Source organism: Astatotilapia calliptera, chromosome 18, assembly GCF_964374335.1.
Source record: "Astatotilapia calliptera chromosome 18, fAstCal68.1, whole genome shotgun sequence".
Lineage (NCBI taxonomy): Eukaryota > Metazoa > Chordata > Actinopteri > Cichliformes > Cichlidae > Astatotilapia > Astatotilapia calliptera.
The window spans coordinates 28,830,450-28,851,309 of record NC_137439.1 but is presented as its reverse complement, the minus strand read 5'-3'; the positions used below and the strand labels follow the sequence as shown (position 1 = coordinate 28,851,309).

The 20,860-nt window shown below is 40.6% G+C and overlaps 3 protein-coding genes across 6 annotated transcripts; 2 read left to right on the top strand and 1 right to left on the bottom strand.

Annotated features, from left to right (window-relative positions):
* Positions 1 to 6,815: 6,815 nt before the first annotated feature.
* LOC113011269 (crystallin J1A-like) lies at positions 6,816 to 11,132 on the top strand. Of its 3 annotated transcripts, none has more exons than XM_026150731.2 (10): positions 6,816 to 6,980; positions 7,566 to 7,632; positions 8,327 to 8,503; positions 8,907 to 9,005; positions 9,079 to 9,171; positions 9,252 to 9,408; positions 9,793 to 9,908; positions 10,128 to 10,205; positions 10,354 to 10,493; positions 10,577 to 11,132. In XM_026150731.2, exons 2-10 carry the CDS (start codon positions 7,566 to 7,568, stop codon positions 10,676 to 10,678), a joined length of 1,029 nt encoding a protein of 342 aa, XP_026006516.2. In that variant the 5' UTR covers positions 6,816 to 6,980; the 3' UTR covers positions 10,679 to 11,132. The 3 variants fall into 3 exon arrangements, with proteins under 3 accessions (XP_026006516.2, XP_026006517.2, XP_026006518.2); XM_026150732.2 differs by having other exon boundaries at positions 6,851 to 6,947; XM_026150733.2 differs by lacking the exon at positions 6,816 to 6,980 and adding an exon at positions 7,102 to 7,121.
* A 1,373-nt stretch (positions 11,133 to 12,505) lies between these two features.
* Positions 12,506 to 18,170, top strand: eif2b5 (eukaryotic translation initiation factor 2B, subunit 5 epsilon). The gene is made up of 16 exons (XM_026150215.2): positions 12,506 to 12,727; positions 12,952 to 13,076; positions 13,160 to 13,345; positions 13,433 to 13,610; positions 13,698 to 13,778; positions 13,863 to 13,940; positions 14,032 to 14,344; positions 14,445 to 14,590; positions 15,346 to 15,487; positions 15,563 to 15,664; positions 15,753 to 15,854; positions 15,985 to 16,075; positions 16,173 to 16,296; positions 16,412 to 16,537; positions 16,664 to 16,774; positions 17,916 to 18,170. Exons 1-16 carry the CDS (start codon positions 12,569 to 12,571, stop codon positions 17,976 to 17,978), a joined length of 2,127 nt encoding a protein of 708 aa, XP_026006000.1. The 5' UTR covers positions 12,506 to 12,568; the 3' UTR covers positions 17,979 to 18,170.
* Positions 18,171 to 18,617: 447 nt separating this feature from the next.
* On the bottom strand, positions 18,618 to 20,860 carry mul3 (mitochondrial E3 ubiquitin protein ligase 3). 2 transcript variants are annotated; one of them, XM_026150217.2, is made up of 5 exons: positions 20,761 to 20,860; positions 20,211 to 20,335; positions 20,048 to 20,135; positions 19,840 to 19,960; positions 18,618 to 19,765 (listed from the first exon to the last, which is right to left on the bottom strand). In XM_026150217.2, exons 2-5 carry the CDS (start codon positions 20,325 to 20,327, stop codon positions 19,273 to 19,275), a joined length of 819 nt encoding a protein of 272 aa, XP_026006002.1. In that variant the 5' UTR covers positions 20,328 to 20,335; positions 20,761 to 20,860; the 3' UTR covers positions 18,618 to 19,272. The 2 variants fall into 2 exon arrangements, with proteins under 2 accessions (XP_026006002.1, XP_026006001.1); XM_026150216.2 differs by having other exon boundaries at positions 20,726 to 20,842.

Sequence of the window (20,860 nt, the reverse complement as noted above, 5' to 3'; positions counted from 1 at the left end):
GTGAGGGGGAGATGACCAACCTGCTCTCTGCATGCAACACAGAACATACACAGACAGCTGTGGAGATGGAAGGAGGTGTGTGAGCAAAGAGAGAAGGCATCATATAGAATAGGACATAGGTGTGTGAGTGTGTCCGTTTTGTGATGAAGAACTTTGATATGATGGATTTAGGGGTGGGTACAAATATGAGGGATTCTTTTCCCTTATTAAGTGAAGATGAAGGCTTGGATCCCAGCTAAAAATAATGGATGTAGGACAGAGAAGTACATATCAGGAGGGGGTGCTGGTGTCTAATTTGCTTCTGCTGGCACCCGTGCAGTGCTAGAATGTGAAGCTGGGTCACTCGGGGACATGAAGCTGGAGTGAGAGAGAGGAGAGGAGATGAGGAAAGGAGAGGGCGGTGCACTTGCTGAGGAGCACAGGGGTCACTTAGCCCTGACTCAAGAAGAAAGTGAAACATAATGTTTTACAGGGGCTGGGCATGCATGTGGAAGCTTTATTGGAATCCTTGTGAATCTGACCCTGATACACACTGAACACATGTGTCCTGTGCAGCGTTTGCATGTATGCTTGAGATGGTTGCCTGTCATATTACTTTACGAATTGAAAGGGAAGAGGTAAGCTATAAATAAATACAGGCTATCGTAATACTTCATCCAGCTCTCAACACACCCCTTCTTTTCTGTAACAAGACATGCAAGCTTACAGCATTAACGCAGACATTTTTTTTTGTCTAAGCAAACGGCTTAAAAGGTGCACCATGCGCGTCTGCGTGTGGCTTAACTGTAGAACATGGAGCTGAACTGTGGTCAGCTGTGTTACTGTAAACACCTAATAAAAGGATATGCGAGGGTTGGTTTCAAGTGTGCTTCCTTTGCAAACCATGCAGCGACAGCTTGCATAACAGTTTGAAGTCCTGATTACATTAATAGCCTTAAACGTGAAAAAGTGACAGTCAGCTCGAGCATGCGTGGCTTGATTGAATGAGAAGCGCAATGGGTGCGTCTAATGTTTGAGCACATTAAGTTGAGATCTAAGCAGGTGCCCTGCTTAGATCTCAACTAATTTTGTGGGCCCTACTCCACATCCACACCTGTGAACAGAGGCATAAAATGTGCTGTATGCCTATGGTTACTAGTGTCAACTCAGCCTACAAACTACTTTGCTTCACAGCACATAACTGTCATTAAGTTCTTCATCCACAAACTCTGCACCTCTGCTTTCAGCATCTCACTCCTCTGGCCATAATTCAGTCAGTGATATCACATTCAGTCTTTTATTGACAATGGTGATAAGAGCATGCACTGTGCCAGCACTGATTAAGGCAGGGTTGGAACATTAATTTTCCCAGGAGGCCACATGAGAAACTGGAACTGTGGTGCTGTGCCTGTGTGTTCCAGTTTCTTATGTAGCCCCTTGGGAAAATGAATTGCCCAATCCTGGATTAAGGTATGCTCGAAAAAGCAAAACCAATTTGCTATCATTTAGTCCTCTATTTTATAGATCATTTATCCTTTGATGGACAGGACACATGCAAGACTGTTAAATTCATACGACTATTCATTTTATGACACACATATGCAATCAAAAGCTTATAACTTGTAAGTTTTGAAACTTCTAGTTTATCTACTGTAGAACTGATGTATACAGTGTGTATAATACACTGTCTCGTGGACTTTAGGCATACTGCTAAATAATTAAGCTTCTTCTGTTCTGTGCTGGTCTCCTGGAACCTGGTTAAATAAAGACTTTTACTTGTTGTTTATTTGTTTGCAGTCCAAACAATAGCTAGCTGGTGTTTTTTTCTTTTTCTGAATTACTATTTGCTATTTTGCATTTATACCCATGATTGCAGGCTAATTTGTAATAGAACATTTCTAATACGAATAATGTAATATTTTGACAGAGGGAGAATGACGTTCATCCAGTTTCTTCATGTCTGCAGCAGTTACCGCTGCTGGCCAGGAGATGGCACTCTCTGATCTACTGTAACTACAGATTGTGTACTGTAGAGTCTGCAGCTTCCAGTTTCTGGATAGATTCCTCAAACCGTAAGAATATTTAATCTCTTTCTTTTGCCTGTGACTGTTAGAGGTCACCTCAGCAGATCATCTGCCCCAAACTCACCTTTAACCTGTGATCCTCATTTCCTCATTTGTCCATCACCACTGCAAACAAGAAGGGGCTCAGGGCACCTTATGTAATGACACATCGTGGCTGAACTTTCTGTCAGTAGCTGCTACCACAGACCTCACTATTGTCTTGCTGTCATCATTCGTGTCTTTCATCACCCTCACATTCTTCTCTTCTACTTCTGACTTCCTCATGCAGGACCACAGTTCCTCTCATACGCTTTCTCTGAATCCACAATGACACAGTGCAACTCCTTCTGACCTTCTCTATACTTCTACAGCCACAGTCTCGAAGCAAACATCAAATCTCTATAGAGTATTAAAATATGCAGCACAATTATTACTGTTACACTAAAAAGAAATGTTTTATTTCATTTTTGCAATCTCCACATAATCTCCACTCAGTCCGCAGGAGGAGGGCCCGGGTAATTGAGACATTTCATTGTGGGCGGTGCCGAAGCTTTCGTAACAAGTTTCAGAATCAAAGTGTGTCGTGGTGCTGCTCGTACTGCTGGTGTAAAAGGTTTTAAACAAATTACAGTGCTATGTATCTGTGTGTAGCTACCGAGCTTCTAATCATTTAGCATTATACAGTCATTGAGTTATACCCAGGCAAAAAATGTGTTCTCATTTGTGCCCAAGATGAAGGTTCACTGCTGTTTAAGGTTATTGCAGGTTTTAGAACGCATTTAAATTGTTCTCATAGTACTTCTGGGGATGATACATGTAATGTTCAAAACGCACATCAGTCAGGTGTTACTGAACATGGATCCCAGTTGAAATTCATTTGGGTGTGATATGATTCAAAGAGAAGTGAATCATCTGCTTTATACGAGCAAGTTTCAGTAAATGACATTTTCATTTATGTACCTCTTTTTAAAAACTTTAGAGTTGATTTTCAAAAATGCAGAAGTTTCACAACACATGAATAAACCAGCAATGTGTGAGGCTTTATGTGACGGCAGATGTTACAGACATCAACCATTAGTCTCAAAATCCAATGGCGCACTGCAAATTTAAGTTTTTTATGAGGACTTTGAAACATCAAATCCCCCTAGGGTCTTGACAAAGCCTCCAGAAGCTTGGATGTCTGGATGTGTGCAATTTACCACCAAGTCTGAATTCCTCGTTGATGAACATTCATCTCATTTCTTTGCTTCATTCCCAAAATACAAAGAAACATGGCGCTGACAAAATACTCACTCCGTTTGCTGATGATGTTGGGTATTAGAAAACAGTGCTATGAAAGTGTCATTGAATGAACACCTTGTCTATGGCATGATTGCACAAGTAACTGGTGACAAGTGAGGTTTGAACTCAATTCTTGGTTATGATGAATCATTCTCTAATTTTATAACTTTGCAAGTAAATTTAGTTGTTCCACTGGCAGAATTCTTTTCCTTACAACAAACCAGAAACAAACTGAAGTAACAGTTTTCATAATGTTCAGAATTCATAATTATGTTTGTCTCTCATGAACACATGATGATAAAACTCTGCATATGCAGTCAGGAGACTGATGACCTGTGAAATGAGCTGTTAGAAATGTTCAGATATGTGTAAACATTATATGTAGCAAAACTTCTGACCTACAGGAAATGACGACATCGGATATCATGGCTGCTATAAAACAAAAAATCATCCATATGATAAAAATGAACAAGTTGTGTTTCCAACTTTAAAACATCTTAGTGTCTGCTGCACTTTAATTCAAGATGAATCTCATTAAATGTATGAGAACCTTTAATCACATCATCTTTGTAGTGAAGTAGCTGATGACTCATTAAACCTTTCCATGTATTTTATCCACAGTGAAAAATATTCACTTTGCTGGACCCCAAAATCACATGTGTTCAATTCATTTCATTAGACACTAGCAGTACTATTAAACTGGACCTCATCATTATCATAGAGCATTAAATGTGAAACTGTGTCATAGCATAACAATCTATATATGTAATATGTGTTTGCCTGAATCATGCACCACAAACAGAAAGAGGACATGTGAGTTGTTGTCTGAGTATCAATGCAAATACACAGCAGAAATCGTTCAGTAAATACAAATTTAATAAATGAAAGCTGGTGAGAGGGTCTTTAATGTTCCCCATTGGATTATCCATCCATCAACTTCCTTCTGCTTGTTCATTTCAAGGTTGGAGCCATCCCAGCTGTTATGGGGCCATGTGATTAAATGTTCTCATACATTTAATGAGATTACTCTTGAATTAAAGTGCAGCAGACACTAAGATGTTTTAAAGTTGGAAACACAACTTGTTCATTTTTATCATATGAATGATTTTTTGTTTTATAGCAGCCATCATATCCGATGTCATCATTTCCTGTAGGTCAGAAGTTTTGCTACATATAATGTTTACACATATCTGCACATTTCTAACAGCTCATTTCACAGGTCATCAGTCTCCTGACTGCATATGCAGAGTTTTATCAAACATAGACAAACATAATTATGAATTCTTGTTTTAGTTCCATTCAGTAGTCATCAGGTGTCTGCTTGTCCTGAGCTGTGAGAACTACAGTGAGATCATTTCTTCTTTAGCTTAGTATTAATAAACCAGGTCATAGGTGGGCACCTGCGTCCTTGTCTATGGACAGATCATTTCTGAGCAATTGCATAACTGCCTGGTTTTACACACAGAAATCTCTTGTTGTCAGAAGTGATGAAAGTGTTGAAGCGCTCTGTGTTACAGGAGAAGTCATTCATGATGAGAGCTGTGGATGACGAATCAAAAGATTTAATCCTAGGTGCCTGTCCATGTGTTTCATTGAAAGACTAAGAAAAACTTACTCTTGATCAGTTATTGACATTTACTGTTCCTCATTCATGGTGTTACACACTACTTAAAGACTCAGCTGGAAGCGTGGCCTGGCGTTGACTTACACTTATTCAAACAGCTGAAGCACCAACAGATACTGAATGTCACAGGCTGAAACACCTCAACTGCTTTATTATTTCTAGTTTTAAATAAACTGTAAGAGTAATGTGCAACAATGAAGTACTACAAAAAATAGAAATACAACAAAAACTCCTTAAATAAAACATTACCTAGTTAATATGTTGTAAGTGAAAATAAATGAAAATCTACAAAACAAAGTATTAAATAAAATAAAAAATATCAGAGAAATGTTTAAATATTGTAAATTAATAGAGGTAGGTGAAACAAGGGATTTATAAATCAAATCCAAAGTTGAATAATTTGTTCTGAAAACTGTAAAAATGTGTAAACACTTGGCTAAAAATAGGAAGAACTACATTTCAAAATGAATGATTGGACTCCAAACATTTGACTTTTTTGTTTTTCCTCAACACTCCATCTTAACACCTTTGTTTCCCAGCTTAGAGCTTTCCCTTGCTCTAGAGGCAAAATCATTTATTACATCATTACAAGAAATGTGATGGCCAACTTTGTTGTTAATACTAATTACTGCCAGTCCCCTCAATCTTTCTTGTGCCCTGGAAGGTTTGTAGCAGTTTGGAATAGCTCACAGTGCAGTGCACCTGTGTTGACAGTTAACTTAAATTTGCAGTGCGCCATTGGATTTTGAGACTAATGGTTGATGTCGCTAACATCTGCCATCACATACAGTAGCTGGTTTATTCATGTGTTGTGAAACTTCTGCATTTTTGAAAATCAACTCTTTCAAAATAGGTACATAAATGAAAGTGTCATTTACTGGAACTTGCTCATATAAAGCAGATGATTCGTTTCACTTTGAATCATATTGCACTCTGAAATTAATTTCAACTGGGATCCATGTTCAGTGGATGTGGATTTTGAACATTACATGTATCATCCCAAGAAGTACTATAAGAACGATTTAAATGCGTTTTAAACAGCAGTGAACATTCATCTTGGGCACAAATGAGAACACATTTTTTGCCTGGGTATAACTCAATGACTGTATAATGCTAAATGATTAGAAGCTCGGTAGCTACACACAGATATATAGCACTGTAATTTGTTTAAAACCTTTTACACCAGTAGTAAGTCAGCTAGCTTGGAAGAACACACCATTAGGCTCCTATGCTCACAGCACTGTGATGCGTTCAATGCCTGCCAAATGATCACAAACTCATACTTAGGAACATAACCTGGGTTACACTTGCACCCAGAATTTTTCATTACACAACAGCAGGAAGCCTAATGGTAAAGAGCTGTGTTCTTCCAAGACTAATACTTGATACCTTTAAATACTGTAAATCACTTTTTGGACAGCAATCCCTTTTTGACACAACATTGGCTCTGCTAACAGTGAAAAGCACATTGAAAAACTATCATTAAATGCAAAAAGACCATTATGAATTGTCATTATGAATTTCAGTTATCCATCTTCATTTATATAAGCTGGTGAATTAATGTTTTTTTAAGCATTAAAACCACAAAATACACATATTCTGTCTGGTTTTTATTGACCTTCATGCTTCTTCTCATCATAGACTATCAAGACTCCTGCCAGACCAGGAATCTGTCCATCACCACTGCAAACAAGAAGGGGCTCAGGGCACCTTATGTAATGACACATCATGCCTAAACCTTCTACCAGTAGCTGCTACCACAGACCTCACTACTGTCTTGCTGTCATCATTCATGTCTTTCATCACCCTCACACTCTTCTCTTTTACTTCTGACTTCCTCATGCAGGACCACAGTTCCTCTCCTCGCCGGAGGAGGGCCCGGGTAATTGAGACATTTCATTGTGGGCGGTGCCGAAGCTTTCGTAACAAGTTTCAGAATCAAAGTGTGTTGTGGTGCTGGTGCTCGTACTGCTGGTGTAAAAGGTTTTAAACGAATTACGGTACGCTGTGGGCTACATATAACGCAGGCTAAGGTCAGACTTTTCTTTATGAACTTTATTTATGCCTCAGCAACTCGCTAGTTTATGCTAGCTAAGAGTATGTTAGCTAGCACTCTGCTGTCGTGGTTGCTAGCTGTAGCTTGAACGAGTACAAACAGCAAGTGCTATATTTCTGTGAGTAGCTACCAAGCTTCTAATCATTTAGCAGGCTACAAGTTGGTGAAAGCTCCGCCAAGCTGTGCTCGATTTGTCAGGTGATTAGGAAAGGTAGTCGAGCGCAGATGAAATCGATATGACCGCTTATCAGCTGGAGAGTTTTGTTACAGTAGAAAACCGACTGCTGGGAAATATAATAAGAGAAATGCCCTGTCACTGTCACTAACTCTCTTATGTTTGCTCAAAGCTTAAGCTTTTGAATACCGGATTAATGGTTTGTCATTATAAAATAGTGAGCAATAGAAAATAATTTTTAGCCACATTACTAAAGCGGGAAACAGAAAATGTTAATTTTAAGAAAATTTAAACAGTCCACTCTGCCAAAATAATGAAATTAACTGTTCATTTCATTTAAAATTTCTTTTTTTTTAAATGTATTTAATTCTTTGTACATTTTTGCAGATGGCTTCAGCTCTGGCAAACAGGGCAATAGGAGCCATCACGGGATCAGCAGTGGCAGATGCTGCAGGTATTAATAGTGTCACACTTGTTTTACATTGATGATCTATGAAAGTAATCATGCTTGTGTTTAATAACTGGAAAGACAGTTTTTATAGGGGACTAAAATGCTGTTCTGTGAAACACTCAATATCACCATACTACTTCCATGGCAGGGTTAGTTTAGTGGTGCACCTGATTAATTGATCATCACAAGTGTGAGCACCTCAGGCACCTCAAAATTGGATCATGCAACAAGACAATGATCCAAGGACAGCAGCAAATCTCTTTAAAAAAAAAAAAAAAAAAATCGCTGGAAAAATAAAAGAATCCACGTGTTGCGATGGGCCTGTCAAAGTCCAGACCTCACCCTGATTGCAATTCGATTATGGGACCTTAAGAGAACTGTGCATAAATGAAAACAGACATCAATGAACTAAATCAATTTTGTAAAGAAGAGTGGGCCAGATTTCTTCCACAACAATGTGAGAGACTGATAAACTCTGTCGCCTGTCAAATCTGTCAAGACTATAACTTTTGAGCTGCCATAAGGTTAGCAGGTATCTTTCAGCTGAGCTGAGAGCTTCCTGGTTTGAGTTGAGTACTCAGATCTTCAGGTTGTACAAGTAGAAGTGGATTTTCAGTCCTTTTTTTTTTTTTAAACACATCTCCTTAGGTTTTGAGTAATGTCAAGGTTCAGAGTGTAATTATCTTGTCTCTTGCAGCACAGCCTCTCCACTGGGTGTACGACCTCCAGAAGTTAAAGGGGATCCTGGCTCTGAATCCAAACCCAGAATTCCACCCTGAGTCCGCTAACCCTTTTTACAGGAGGGAGACTGGCAAGCAGAGTTGCTATGGAGACCAGGCATATGTCCTGCTGGAGTCCCTGTCTGAATGTGGAGGTAGTGCTGCTGACTTTATCCCTAAAATTAAACTAAACTTACATTTCTATAGGTCATAGTAGGTTTCAGATTACTACTATCTACAGCAAGCGAAGTTATGCAGTTGATTCAGTTTGTTTTTTCTGTTTGTCAGTAGAATTATTGATAAATTCATGGATGGATTTGCTTTAAATTCTACCAGAAGTAGCACTTGGTCCAACATAAAGGGATTAACTAGAACTGGACACATGAAATTGCCTCATATCTGTACAAGTGATATAAGGAAAATAGAAGAAAGTGGGCTGTCCTCAAAGAAATATTACGCATTACTCTAGAGCCACATAGTCTACATGCAGGGACTCAGTTCGTGCAGTGTGTAGGGAATTTTCACACACTGTCTAAGATGCCTGATCTCTCTGACCAGGTCTAAACATTGATGACCTGAAGCAGCGCACACTGAAAGTTTTTGGGCCAGGATCAGAGTATGACACGCCCGTCAATGATCCTTACAGAGAGAGGGGAGGTAAGAGAAATCTTGGAGATATCCCTGAGGTCCGTTACCTTTTTGACAAAATATGCAATTTGGACTTCTGCAGGGCCAAGACCTCAGCTGCCTATCGATGGGCCGTGGAGACATGCAAGTTTAAAGAGCTTCCTGAAGAATGTGGATGCAGGCAAAGAGGAGACGGGTAAAGCTTCTGAAATTATTCACAGTTTGACGTTATGAAGACAAACATCTCTAACCTAAATATGTGCTGGTTTCCTTCAGGTTGTGAGAACGACTGTCAGATTGATGGAATAGCCAAACTGGCTCCTATAGTGGCTTTTTATGCAGGACAGCCCGATATGCTGGAGAAGGTGGAACAGGCCATCCGTGTCACCCAGAACAATGATGAATGTGTGGCAGAGACTCTAGCAGCAGCGAGGTCAGGACATCTTCCAGCACACCAGTTTCACTTATTTACACATGTTGGATTAGAATTGGCTATTTAAGGGTTAATAATAAAACTTAGTTTTTAACCTGGAAACCACAATAGACTATTAGATCTGGTAATTAAAATTGGGCATAATAAGAAGTATTTGGAGCAGAGAGTATAAAAATAGGGAAGAGAACACATTTCACATTTTAATAAACTGATCAGCCACATGAAAGCTGAGTGTCTCTAAAGATCATTCCAGTTTGGCTGCATGGTTGATTACACCTTTCTCTGTAGTGAGGCAAAATCAGAACACATATTTAATACTGTTCTACAAAGATGTATAAAGAAAAACATAAAACGGAAATGCTCCACACTGACTTCTTTTCCCAGGTTTCTGGAACATTTCATCCTGAATGGTCCAGATCCAAAAGCCTTGGACGCGGTGCTCAATCAGCTGAATGACCCAAACAGAAAGCAGCCTCAAGATTTAGACAAAGCAGTCATCGGTACGTGAGGCCAGCAGCATATTTCCTTCCCTGTGTTAAAGTCATGAGACCGACTCATGTGATCAAAGAGTTTATTTTACCTTATTCTCTGAAGGTTCAGTTCCAATGCGACATAACGATTATAGGATAAAGAGATATGCAGAGAGTTATGTTTAGTATTTTAGTTAATATCTTATCTTATGTGTGACTCACTACTGCACCCTCTCTGCCTGATTTCAGGACACATCCACCAGGTGAAGGAGAATTTATCCAAAACTCCGCAAGAGCTGATCCCCTCTGTCTTCACAAATGCATGAGGTATCTTTGATAAGCTCCTTCAACCTCTGCCATCAGTGTAGTCCTTAACAGTAACGTGGTAAAAAAGCGGTATGTGTAATTTGGATAGCTGTGAGACAAACCAGGAAAAATGCCTTCATGCCATTCACATCTGCCTCTGATGTTTCAGGTTTGCCCGGTGCGTTCCAAGCCGCGCTGCACGGAGTCCTGACAGCCACTCGCTATGAGACGGCTGTCAGAGACACCATGAGCTGCGGGGGATGCACCTGCAGCAGAGGATCCTTCATAGGAGCCTGTCTTGGGGCTCAGGTGGGGCTGTCTGCTAATCTAATATATTCACGTGCACATATTTTAAGTTTGATTTATGAAATGTTCTGTTCTCATTTTTCTAGGTCGGACTTGAGGGAATCCCGGAGTCCTGGAAGTCCAAGACCCTGCAATACGACTTGGTGTTGGAGCATACCAAGAAGATAACCAAACACCTGTCGGCGTAATGCCTTTTAAGAAGGCTTAGAGAGAACGGTGTGACAAACTGTCGAGCTTTGACAGAACAGCGAATGATGGTTCCTGTTTAAATGTCTGGATGGCAGGAGCCAGATGTTTTTGTTTCTGTTAAAGTAAAACAGGTTGTTCACATGTTCTGTGAGAAGATATGGTAAAGATCATCATTATTTTAAAAATGAATTACTATTTAAATTACTATTTCTGGACTACATACGTGTCATTTAAGCATTATTCATATTGACAGTGCGATTTGTGGTCCAACACAAAATATAGGAGTTTAGAGAAAAAGAGTCCATGCACCACAGTTTTTGCAAATGATGTTTTTCCAATATCCAATACTGCATTTATGTAAAGCCACAAGTTGTATGAAGAGCCCATAAACTTCAGCAAGCACATCAGAGATGTAAAGGCCATCAATAAAAAGACAAATAATACCTTCCTTTATTTATTTTACAGTGTGCTTTTATAACTCACACATCTGTCTTTCCTTTTAGTATTGAATGAAAATTTCCTTTGAAGCTGAAATAAACTGCTGTACTTAGCCTTCCAGTGCCAGTATCATAAAATTAATAAAACATTAACAGGAGCTGATTGTATGAGTGTACTGAGATTCCATGTTCCACATGGAGGTCACATTTTTCTTTTATGTAATTTAAAAAATTTCAGCAGCTCGAGCGTGGATTTCATTTACACCAGATGAATATTTTGTAATCTCTTTTAAAATCTATAACCACACCAAATTAGTTAATAAAACAGGACGCTGTGTGAAATGTAATTAAACACAGAATGCACTGATTTGAAAACTGCATAAACCCACATTTTATTCACAGAACACAGAGAACATATGAAATGTTTAAACTGAGAGGATGTGCCATTATAAGACAAAAATAAGGTTTTAAATTTGATGACCGCAGCATGTCTCAAAAAAGGGTAGGCATGAGGACAACAAAAGACTGGAAAAGTAGGTGGCACTGAAAAGAAACGGGTAGAGGAACATTTTGGAACTAATTAAGTTAGCTGGGAACAGGTCATTAACAGGACTGGAAATAAAAAGAGCATCTTAGAGGGGCAAAGCTTCTCAAGTAAAGGTGGGCAGAGGTTCACCACTATGTAAAAAAAAAAAAAACTATAAATTGTGAAACAGTTTCATAATAATTTTCATCCCAATGGCTTTGAATCATCTACAACACATAATATCAAGAAACAGAGAATTGTGGGACTGCACTCTGAGCCAGTGGCACTGCATTAAAAACAGGCATGATTCTGTCATGGAAATCACTGCCATCCACAAACTCAGGTGAAAATGCGATCATCTTCTTGCGGCCACAGCTCTTTTGAAATTGAGTGAGACATAGTGAAAAAAAAAACTGTTTTGTGGTCAGACTAATCGAGATTTCGAAGTTCTTTTTGGAAAAGAAAACATCAGTACTCAGTTCACAAACCTGATTTTCCAATCAGGTCTATGAGGGTGCATTACTGCATCTGGAACTGGTAGGCTGCACATCTGGTTCCATCAACGGAACTCTGCTACCTTAGGGCGAGAAGCGGTGAGCACCGTGGACAGGCCTGAGTGAAATCAGTAAGGAAATATATATATATATATATATATATATATATATATATATATATATATATATATATATATATATATATATATATATAGAAGTGGTGTTGTTTCAACTTTGCTGTTTGGCACTGTTATCATACATGCGTTATTCATACATGTGCGGCCACATGTGTATGTGACCCACGAAAATTAAACTGTAATTTTCTTCACACACGCGCTCTCGCGGGGATTGTCTACCACAGAATTGTCCCGCTACAGCTGCCGTAGCTGTGTCTGACGAAAGCGTTTGGTACTTACTACCTGGGAGTCAAACATGGCTAGTAAGGGGGGGAAACAAAGTCGGTCGGCGTCTGGTCTTTCATGTAGAAAAGGTGCAGGAGACCAGGAGGAAGAGGAACAGCCGCTGCAGGCGGTTTTAGTCGCTGACAGCTTCAACCGGAGGTTTTTCCCAGTGACCAAAGACCAGCCGCGGGTAGGCAGTGAGCTAAGCTAACCAAAATGCTAATGGAGGCTAGCTTGTGTCCATGCTGTAAACAGTGACAGGGCATCACTCATACGGATGATGAAAGCATTTAATCAAACAAAATTTGAACTCGTGCTTGTTGCTGTCTGTACAGTAGTTGCTAAAATGAGAGAATCACGCGAGTCTCGGGATTGTTTAGCTCCACTTAACTGTCAGATTTTCATTGATGACAGGCGCTGCTGCCGCTGGGTAACGTTGCCATGATCGACTACACCTTGGAGTTCCTCACTTCTACTGGAGTGCAGGAAACATTTGTATTCTGCTGCTGGATGGCCAGTAAAATCAAGGCGCACTTGCAGTGAGTTTCCCTGCTACTGTGTGTGTGAGCTTTTGTTTTCTGAAGCTTATTGTATTAAAACTTATGAATATTGTGTCTGACAGGAAATCAAAGTGGTGTCGACCCAGTTCTCCAAACACAGTCCACATCATTACTTCGGACCTGTACCGCTCCCTTGGGGATGTGCTACGGGATGTTGATGCAAAGTCCCTGGTGCGCTCAGACTTTATATTGGTTTACGGAGATGTGGTATCCAATATTGATATCAGCCAGGCTCTGCAGGAGCACAGGTAAAAGTCCACCGGCCAGCCTTTTTCTACATGAGAAATGGTGTTGATCTAAGTGTTTCCACAAGGCTGTGTTTTTGTGCACTTAAGGCATCGCCGAAAGATGGACAAGAACATCTCAGTGATGACCATGATCTTTAAAGAATCGTCGCCGGGTCACAGGTCTCGTTGTGAGGAAGACGACGTCATTGTGGCAGTGGACAGCAAGAGCCAGCAGATTTTACACTATCAGAAGACACAAGGGCTCAAGAAGCTACAGTTTCCAATGGTAAACAGTTGTATCTTTGGCAGTCTGTTATATCTTTGATGCATTTTGGGGTTCGATTGACTTTTTGAGTCTTTGTCGTACTTGCAGAATATTTTCCACAGTGGAAGTGAGGAATTTGAAATCAGACATGACCTCCTGGACAGCCACATCAGTATCTGCTCCCCGCAGGTTGGTTTTGGTCCACACAGGGGAAATATTTAACTGTCATTGTTGGCTGCAGTAACATTGTTGTTTTTGATGTCATTTTTTCAGGTTGCTGAGCTTTTCACTGACAATTTTGACTACCAAACTAGAGATGACTTTGTTAGAGGGCTTTTGGTCAATGAAGAGGTACTATGGAAGCATTATTATGCTGAAATTTGAATAATGCCACAAAAAATATTTAGAGCATTTCTGACCCTTGTTCATTTTCTTTGTTTAGATTCTGGGCAACCAGATCCATGTGCATGTCACACAGGACGGATATGGTGTCCGAGTGTCGAACCTTCTAATGTATGACTCAGTGTCGTCTGACCTTGTGCGGCGGTGGGTCTATCCCCTGACCCCCGAAGCCAACTTCACAGACCAGGAGGGACATAGCTGCACATACTCTCGCCACAATGTCTACAGGGCATCTGGTGTCAGCCTGGGCCATGGCAGCCAGATGGAGGAGAACGTTCTTATCGGCTGTGATACCAGCATCGGTGCCAACTGTTACATCTCGAACAGTGTCATCGGTGACAACTGCATCATAGGTGAGCTCTCTGGCCAGCACCACTCAAACTCAGTGCTTCAATTTTTAAGTTATAGAAGTGTAGTTAACATTTTTCTTTTTTTATTGGTTCACTGCAATAGGTGACAATGTAGTCCTGGATCATGCCTACATCTGGAATCATGTTCACATTGCCAGTAATGTGGAGATCATCCAGTCTGTCATCTGCAACAAGGCTGAGGTCAAAGAGGGCGTGACTCTTAAGAAACAGTGTGTTCTAGCATATGATGTAAGCTCCACATCATCTTTTATATCCGATTGCAAAGCAAACTCTGTCTGGTGGCAAATTGATGTTGCATTTTAAAGGCGTTTAAAGATATTGCATTTTGACTGGCAAATTTTCCATTTTTCTTGACATTTCTTTGCTCCTTTTTAGAGAAAACATAAGCAGATTTCAAAAACTGTGAAAGGATCTAAAATGGCTTGTTATTGCAGAAATATAACCGCAGCAAATATCTGGTTCTTAACTGGATTTAGTGTAGTAGCTGTGACCCTCTGGAGTCTAGTAGAGATGCCACAAATCTGGGCAAAAAATAATCTGACATATATCCACTGCAATGCCACACTATGTCAGATATTGAGCAATACTGATAGAAGGATTTTGGTTTTAGCATCTGTGCAAAGTTCAGCCAATCAGTTGGTTGCCTGTGTCCTTCATATTTAGTCTTCTGTGTTCTTTTTTTTATGTCCAAAAGTAGCTTTGATTTACGCTAAAAGAGAATGATTTTACTAGTCTTAATCAAACTGGAAACAGGGTTTCAGATTTGGCTTACAGTCTGCTGGCTGTTGCTCCTTTGCACCTTCCTGCTGCAAAAGTAATTACCCACAGTAGTAGTACAAATATATAGCTATTTGTACACGCGCTTAGTTCAATGCATGAAATCAGGGACGTGCATTCAGTGATCGTCTTGTAAAACGTCATCAGATATAAAGTCAGATTTGCAGTATCTGCGTATTTGAATGTTTCTATGAACTGTTTTACAGGTGGTAATTGGACCAAACATCTCTCTACCAGAAGGCACCGTGGTGTCTATGCACCATCCAGAGGAGGAAGAGGAGGATGACGATGAATTCCTCAGTGATGATGCTGAGGTTGGCCAAAGATCGGACAAAACCAAACAGAAAGGTGTGTATTAAGTCTGTATTAGATCAGTTTATATGTTATCAAGCTGCTTGATGTGAATGTTCTCCTGTCTTCCAGTTTTCAATCCTGCAGAAGTTGGAGCAGAAGGAAAAGGCTACATCTGGAAGGCCAGCAGTCTGGATGACACAGAGGAAGAGGAGCTGTCGCAGTGTCTCTGGGGTAGAGCAGCAGTTCATTGTCATGGAACTGGCATTTCCCATGATGCTTCAGCTGAAGTCCCAACATGCTTGTTTTTGTGTGTTCCCAGGCTTGGTGTTGAATCCAGACCCTGAGAGTGACAGTGAAGACAGCGACACTGATGACCCCGATGACCCGGTGATTCCTTCCCCTGAGATGGACGATGTCAAAGGTGAGAGGGCATGTCTCATTTAGCTAGCCTGCATGTGGAACTCTCATACTGCCCCCTCCTGGCCCGAAAATGACAACACAAACTGCAAAACGAATAATAATACTAATACATGTTTTTTTCTCTTATGTAGTCTTCCACATGGAGGTGCTCGGGACCCTGCAGAGAGGTTTGGAGGAGAACATCAGCTGTGACAACCTCGTACTTGAGATCAACTCTCTAAAGTAAGGGGGAACTGACTCACACCTGTGTTGCTCGTCTTTGCAGTGATTGTTGCTTAGTTTGACATTTCCCAATCCCCCTCCAACCTCCCTTTTCCAGGTATGCCTACAATATCAGTCTGAAAGAGGTGATGCAGATTTTAACCCGAGTGGTACTGGAGTACCCTTTCCAGCAGCAGGGCACACATCTCACCCCTTCACAATACGTTACTCTGCTTCTGCCGGTGAATAAGATACAAGTCTATTACTTTTAATATGACAAAACAGAAGCTCAGAAAAAACCCAAAAAACTTAATTATTTTCCATTTCTTTTTTTCTTTTTCTTTGTGCTGCTGTCAGCTATTGAAGAAATGGGCGCCAGTGTTTAAGAATTATGTGAAGAGAGCACAGGACCATCTAGACTGCCTGTCTGCCTTTGAGGAACACTTCCTGGAGCAGGAGAGCCACTGGGCTGCTATGGTCAAGGTCAGGAGCAATGAGCACTTATACGTGCAAAACTGCATTGTTAAAATCAATGGTTTGAATTGTTTGCTGTGTCTTTATCCAGCCTGTTAGGATGAGGATGAATATGCTGCTTTGTTTGTAACTCAGGTCCTCATGAATATGTACGAGCTGGAAATCTTGGAGGAGGAAATGATACTGCGCTGGTTCTCTCAGGGAGCCACCAGTGACAAAAGCAGACAGCTCCGCAAAAACCAAGGGGTAAGTACAGTGTGAACTACAGGAGACAGCACAGAGCAGCAACAAAGTTTAAGCTCAGTATTCACATTATGAACAGGTTTAGTGTAAATGTATGTATATGTAAAGAAAGGAATTACAGTACTGTGCAAATGTACAGTCGAGCTACCCCCCATTTTTTTTATATTTTGTTTCCAAGAGGCCCAGACATTCCTGTAATATTTTAATTCTCCAGGCTTTCTGAAACTCTTTCAGTTTTTCTTTGGACATTGGCTTCTTTTTCACTCACTTTTAGTCCAGTCCTTGTAACTGATCTTTTTCAGAGGAATTCGTTTTGTCTGTTAAGCCACTTAACACCAACCTATGACCTGTGAAGGCATCTAACTATAAACCAGTGCTGTTTACACATAGCAGACCAAAGAACCAATTTTAAATTTATATATATATCCTGCAAAGATGTGACTGAGAGAACCTTTAGTCGATCCATCTACTGTTCATGAAGCCTCATAGGAAACTGTCAGTAGGAAAGTGGCTGTCAAGAAGCCACTCTTAAGGAAGTGAAACAGGGAGACAAGTCTGAGGTTTGCCAAATTACACAAGAAGTGCTCTGAAAATTATTGGTGACAGATCTTACAGACTGATGAATGCAAATTTGAAACTTTCTGGTTCACGTTGTTGACAGTATGTATGGAGGTACAACAGTGTCTGCAACCATCTGTATTACAGTGTGGAGGCTCATTCATGGTTTGGAGATGCATTGCTCCCAGTGGTGTTGGGGATCTTGTCAAAATACTCTCAGATTTGATTCCTAATACAGTAGCATCTGATTGGCAACAACTTCATCTTTCACCATGATAATGATCCCAAATACACGACCAAAGCAGTAAAAACACACCTGGATACAAAAACATGTAGTGAAACACTATCATTATGATGGGCTGGCCTTCCCAGAGCCCAGATCTAACATTATTGAAGCCGTGTGGGATCATCTGGATAGAAAACAGAAAAAAGGGTGCTGTACGTATGTTTGAGAAACAGCCTATAAACTGCTATATATATTCTTTCCTCATGTACTCACATTTGAGCCTGAGTATAGCTTTACATTCACGGCCTCTGCAGCAGTTTCATGGTTTCTAACAACAATTTATCTATTTATCTCAAACAGCTGCAGAAGTTCATCCAGTGGTTGGAAGAGGCTGAGGAGTCTTCGGAGGAGGATGGAGAGTAATGATGAGCAGTTTAAGTTATGACAAGGTGAACTCTTACGCTTCTGCATCTAGTTACCATCTGGACGTGCTCTGCGTAGCTGAAGGGGACATATTTTAATCACATTATGCCACGCCGTGTAAAGGCTGGTGTGAATGTCAATATCCAAATAAAGGACCTGTGGTCTGCTTGGAATAAAAGTTTTAACAGACAACTGTGTCATTTTTTTTATTTAATGAAACTGATTGTTCACTTTAAAAACAGAACAGAAGGAAAGTATCCAAGAGCTAGGAGACTGTAGTATAATAAGATTTCAAGCCTTCCTGTCTCATCTGTCAACATTTGACGAAAATGAAACATTTCATTAATTCTCTGGGCAGATTCAGAGAACGCTTCTCTTTATGCGAACATGCTTCCTTCTTATCTTGGCTGCTCTGTGCAAGGATGTAGAAGATGCATGGAAGGATACACTTCTTTACTTTTGACCATAAGCTGTATTATAGATACTTGAAGCCTCTTTATGGTGGAGGTGGAATGAGTTCATGGTCAGGAGTGGACAGAGTTTGCATAAGGAATGCACCAACAGTAAAAGTAAAGCATAAACTGCAATCATTATAAATAACAGCTTGAATGTATAGTGTGTGTGTTAACAACCCAAGAGTAAAATTACACTTAATTTAATCTCAATTAATTAGAAAAATACAATTTTATAACAAAAATAAAACGTCAGTTTTGATTAAGATAATGTTACATGAAACGTCACAAAAAGCAAAAAATTCACAGTAGCGCACAGGTTTCAGCCTGCCTTTAACCAAACCAGTCTTTAACTCCTCTTTAAGCATGTTTACACACTTCTGAACTGAATCTTTATCTAATTAACTTAGAGAACACTTATTACAATTTTCATTTAGCAGATCTGTGAAGTATCCAGCTCAGTACGGTGGCTGGGAGGGACAAAATACTTCAAAATATAAAACCAATGCATTTTAAAATGCAGAACTAGTATGAATTTGGCTTCTTTTTGTTTTACTGATGTTACATTTACAGTTTTGTTTATGTGTATTAAGAAAAGTTTAATTCGCACCAGTGTGTCTAATTTTTCACCCCCATGGTCATGATTGGAAATCCCTAAGCTTGCCTTGGAACATGACAGGAAACGGCCCGTGAGCGTTGTAACTACTCAAAATATGCAAGAGAATTATGTCAGCACTGAGAGTTTCTTAAAGAATCTATGAAAGAACACCAAAGGCATTGAAAAGGCTGTGACACAACTTTAGCAACCAGTAAAACCTGCACCAAACCCTTCGTCTTCTGCCCTAATTTGATCGTTCGTCTCGCTTATCCATCAAGCTACGAATGACACAGGCCAGAACTACAGTTCCAGTTATCCCAGTAAAGGCAGACAGCGCCTTCCACATGGCGGCTGACGACCTGTGGCTGTCCAAAAAGCTATTGTGGTCAGTGGGCACCAGGATGTATTTGCGGCCACCCTTTGGGGCCTGTAGCCTCATCACCTGGCCTCGCTCCAGCACCACCTCGCCGAACCCCGTCATGGTGGTCTCCACGCGCAGCATTTCCTCCGTCTCCTCCTTCGACACTGGTTTCTCCCCACCCACGGTTTGCAGCAATGAGTTCACAAGGTCCTCCTCAGCATTTCTGATTTTGTAATAAACCCTTTCCAGAAAGCAGCCGGAGGCCTCTAAAGGGTTGTGCACCCTCACACTTGCATCAGAGATGTAGGCGTCTGGGCTGATCAGACTGAAGGGCACAGAGTTGTTGCTCTCTTTTTTGCACCCTATCCGGGTGTTCCTGTAAGAGAATGCATTCTCAGAGCAGAAGATTAATAAAAAGACATTTGTGGTGTATTATTTAGTGGTATTCACCATTTCGCAGCAGTGGAGTCCCAGTATTTCCAATGCTCCACTGTAACAATCTTCTGAATCACACCGTAGCATCGTGGGATGAACTGGCTGGTCAGAGGCTCCCCGTCTGCCTGGACCTGACCTTAAACCAGACATGTAGGAAATCATTAGTCTTCTTAAAACTCTCTCTCCAGGACTGAGCTCATTCAGTGTGTTGACATATTTCTACCTTCAACAGCAACATACTGGAGCCGCCTGTGGGGAGTGGCATTAAGCACCCTGACCAAATCTTCATCTGGTCTGAAAACAGGGATTTCCTAAAAATGGAGAAGATTGACTTGAATGATAAAGGTCAGACTGTATTTAAGGTTTACAGCAGACATGTCACTTGCCTTTAGCGCTTTCAACTCTCTCTTCTTCTCTTTGTACAGGTGATAAAACAGGCCGGAGAAGGCAAAACTGGACCCGATACCAATCAGAACCAGAGGGTTCACGGGAAGGTCGCTCATATCTGTAGCTGTGAGGAGACACACACAGCTGAGTGGAAAGGAAACAGCTTCCAGTGAACTAGTGACGAGCAGTGTCACTGTTGCACCTGGCAACCCCGACCTTAACGAAACGGGTCCAGGAAGTTATTTCGAGGTTGTAAAGTTCGTCAACACAGAAAAAATAAACAGCACTAAACAGTCAAAACCTCTGAAAATGTTCGGTGACTTTGGTTTTAAAGCCCCACTGCGAGATATCATTTTATCAGCATCTTTACTTCTACAGGATTACTCCAGTTCAGTGCTGGTTGACTGTCGTGTCTCTCTTTTATGACATCGCTGCCTTCGCAGTGTGCCTATAAACATCTTGTAATGCTGCACTGTCATTACATAAAATTGCGGAGAAGTAACACAAAGCTTACCTGTTAAAACTACCAAGTAAAAGAGCCACACTTGCCTATTGAAGGAACAGAAAACAAAAGCTGTCAGTTACTTCGTCAACACTTCCGTTTTTACCGGGTTACGTCACGTTTAATTAACCAATAGAATGTGAGCGG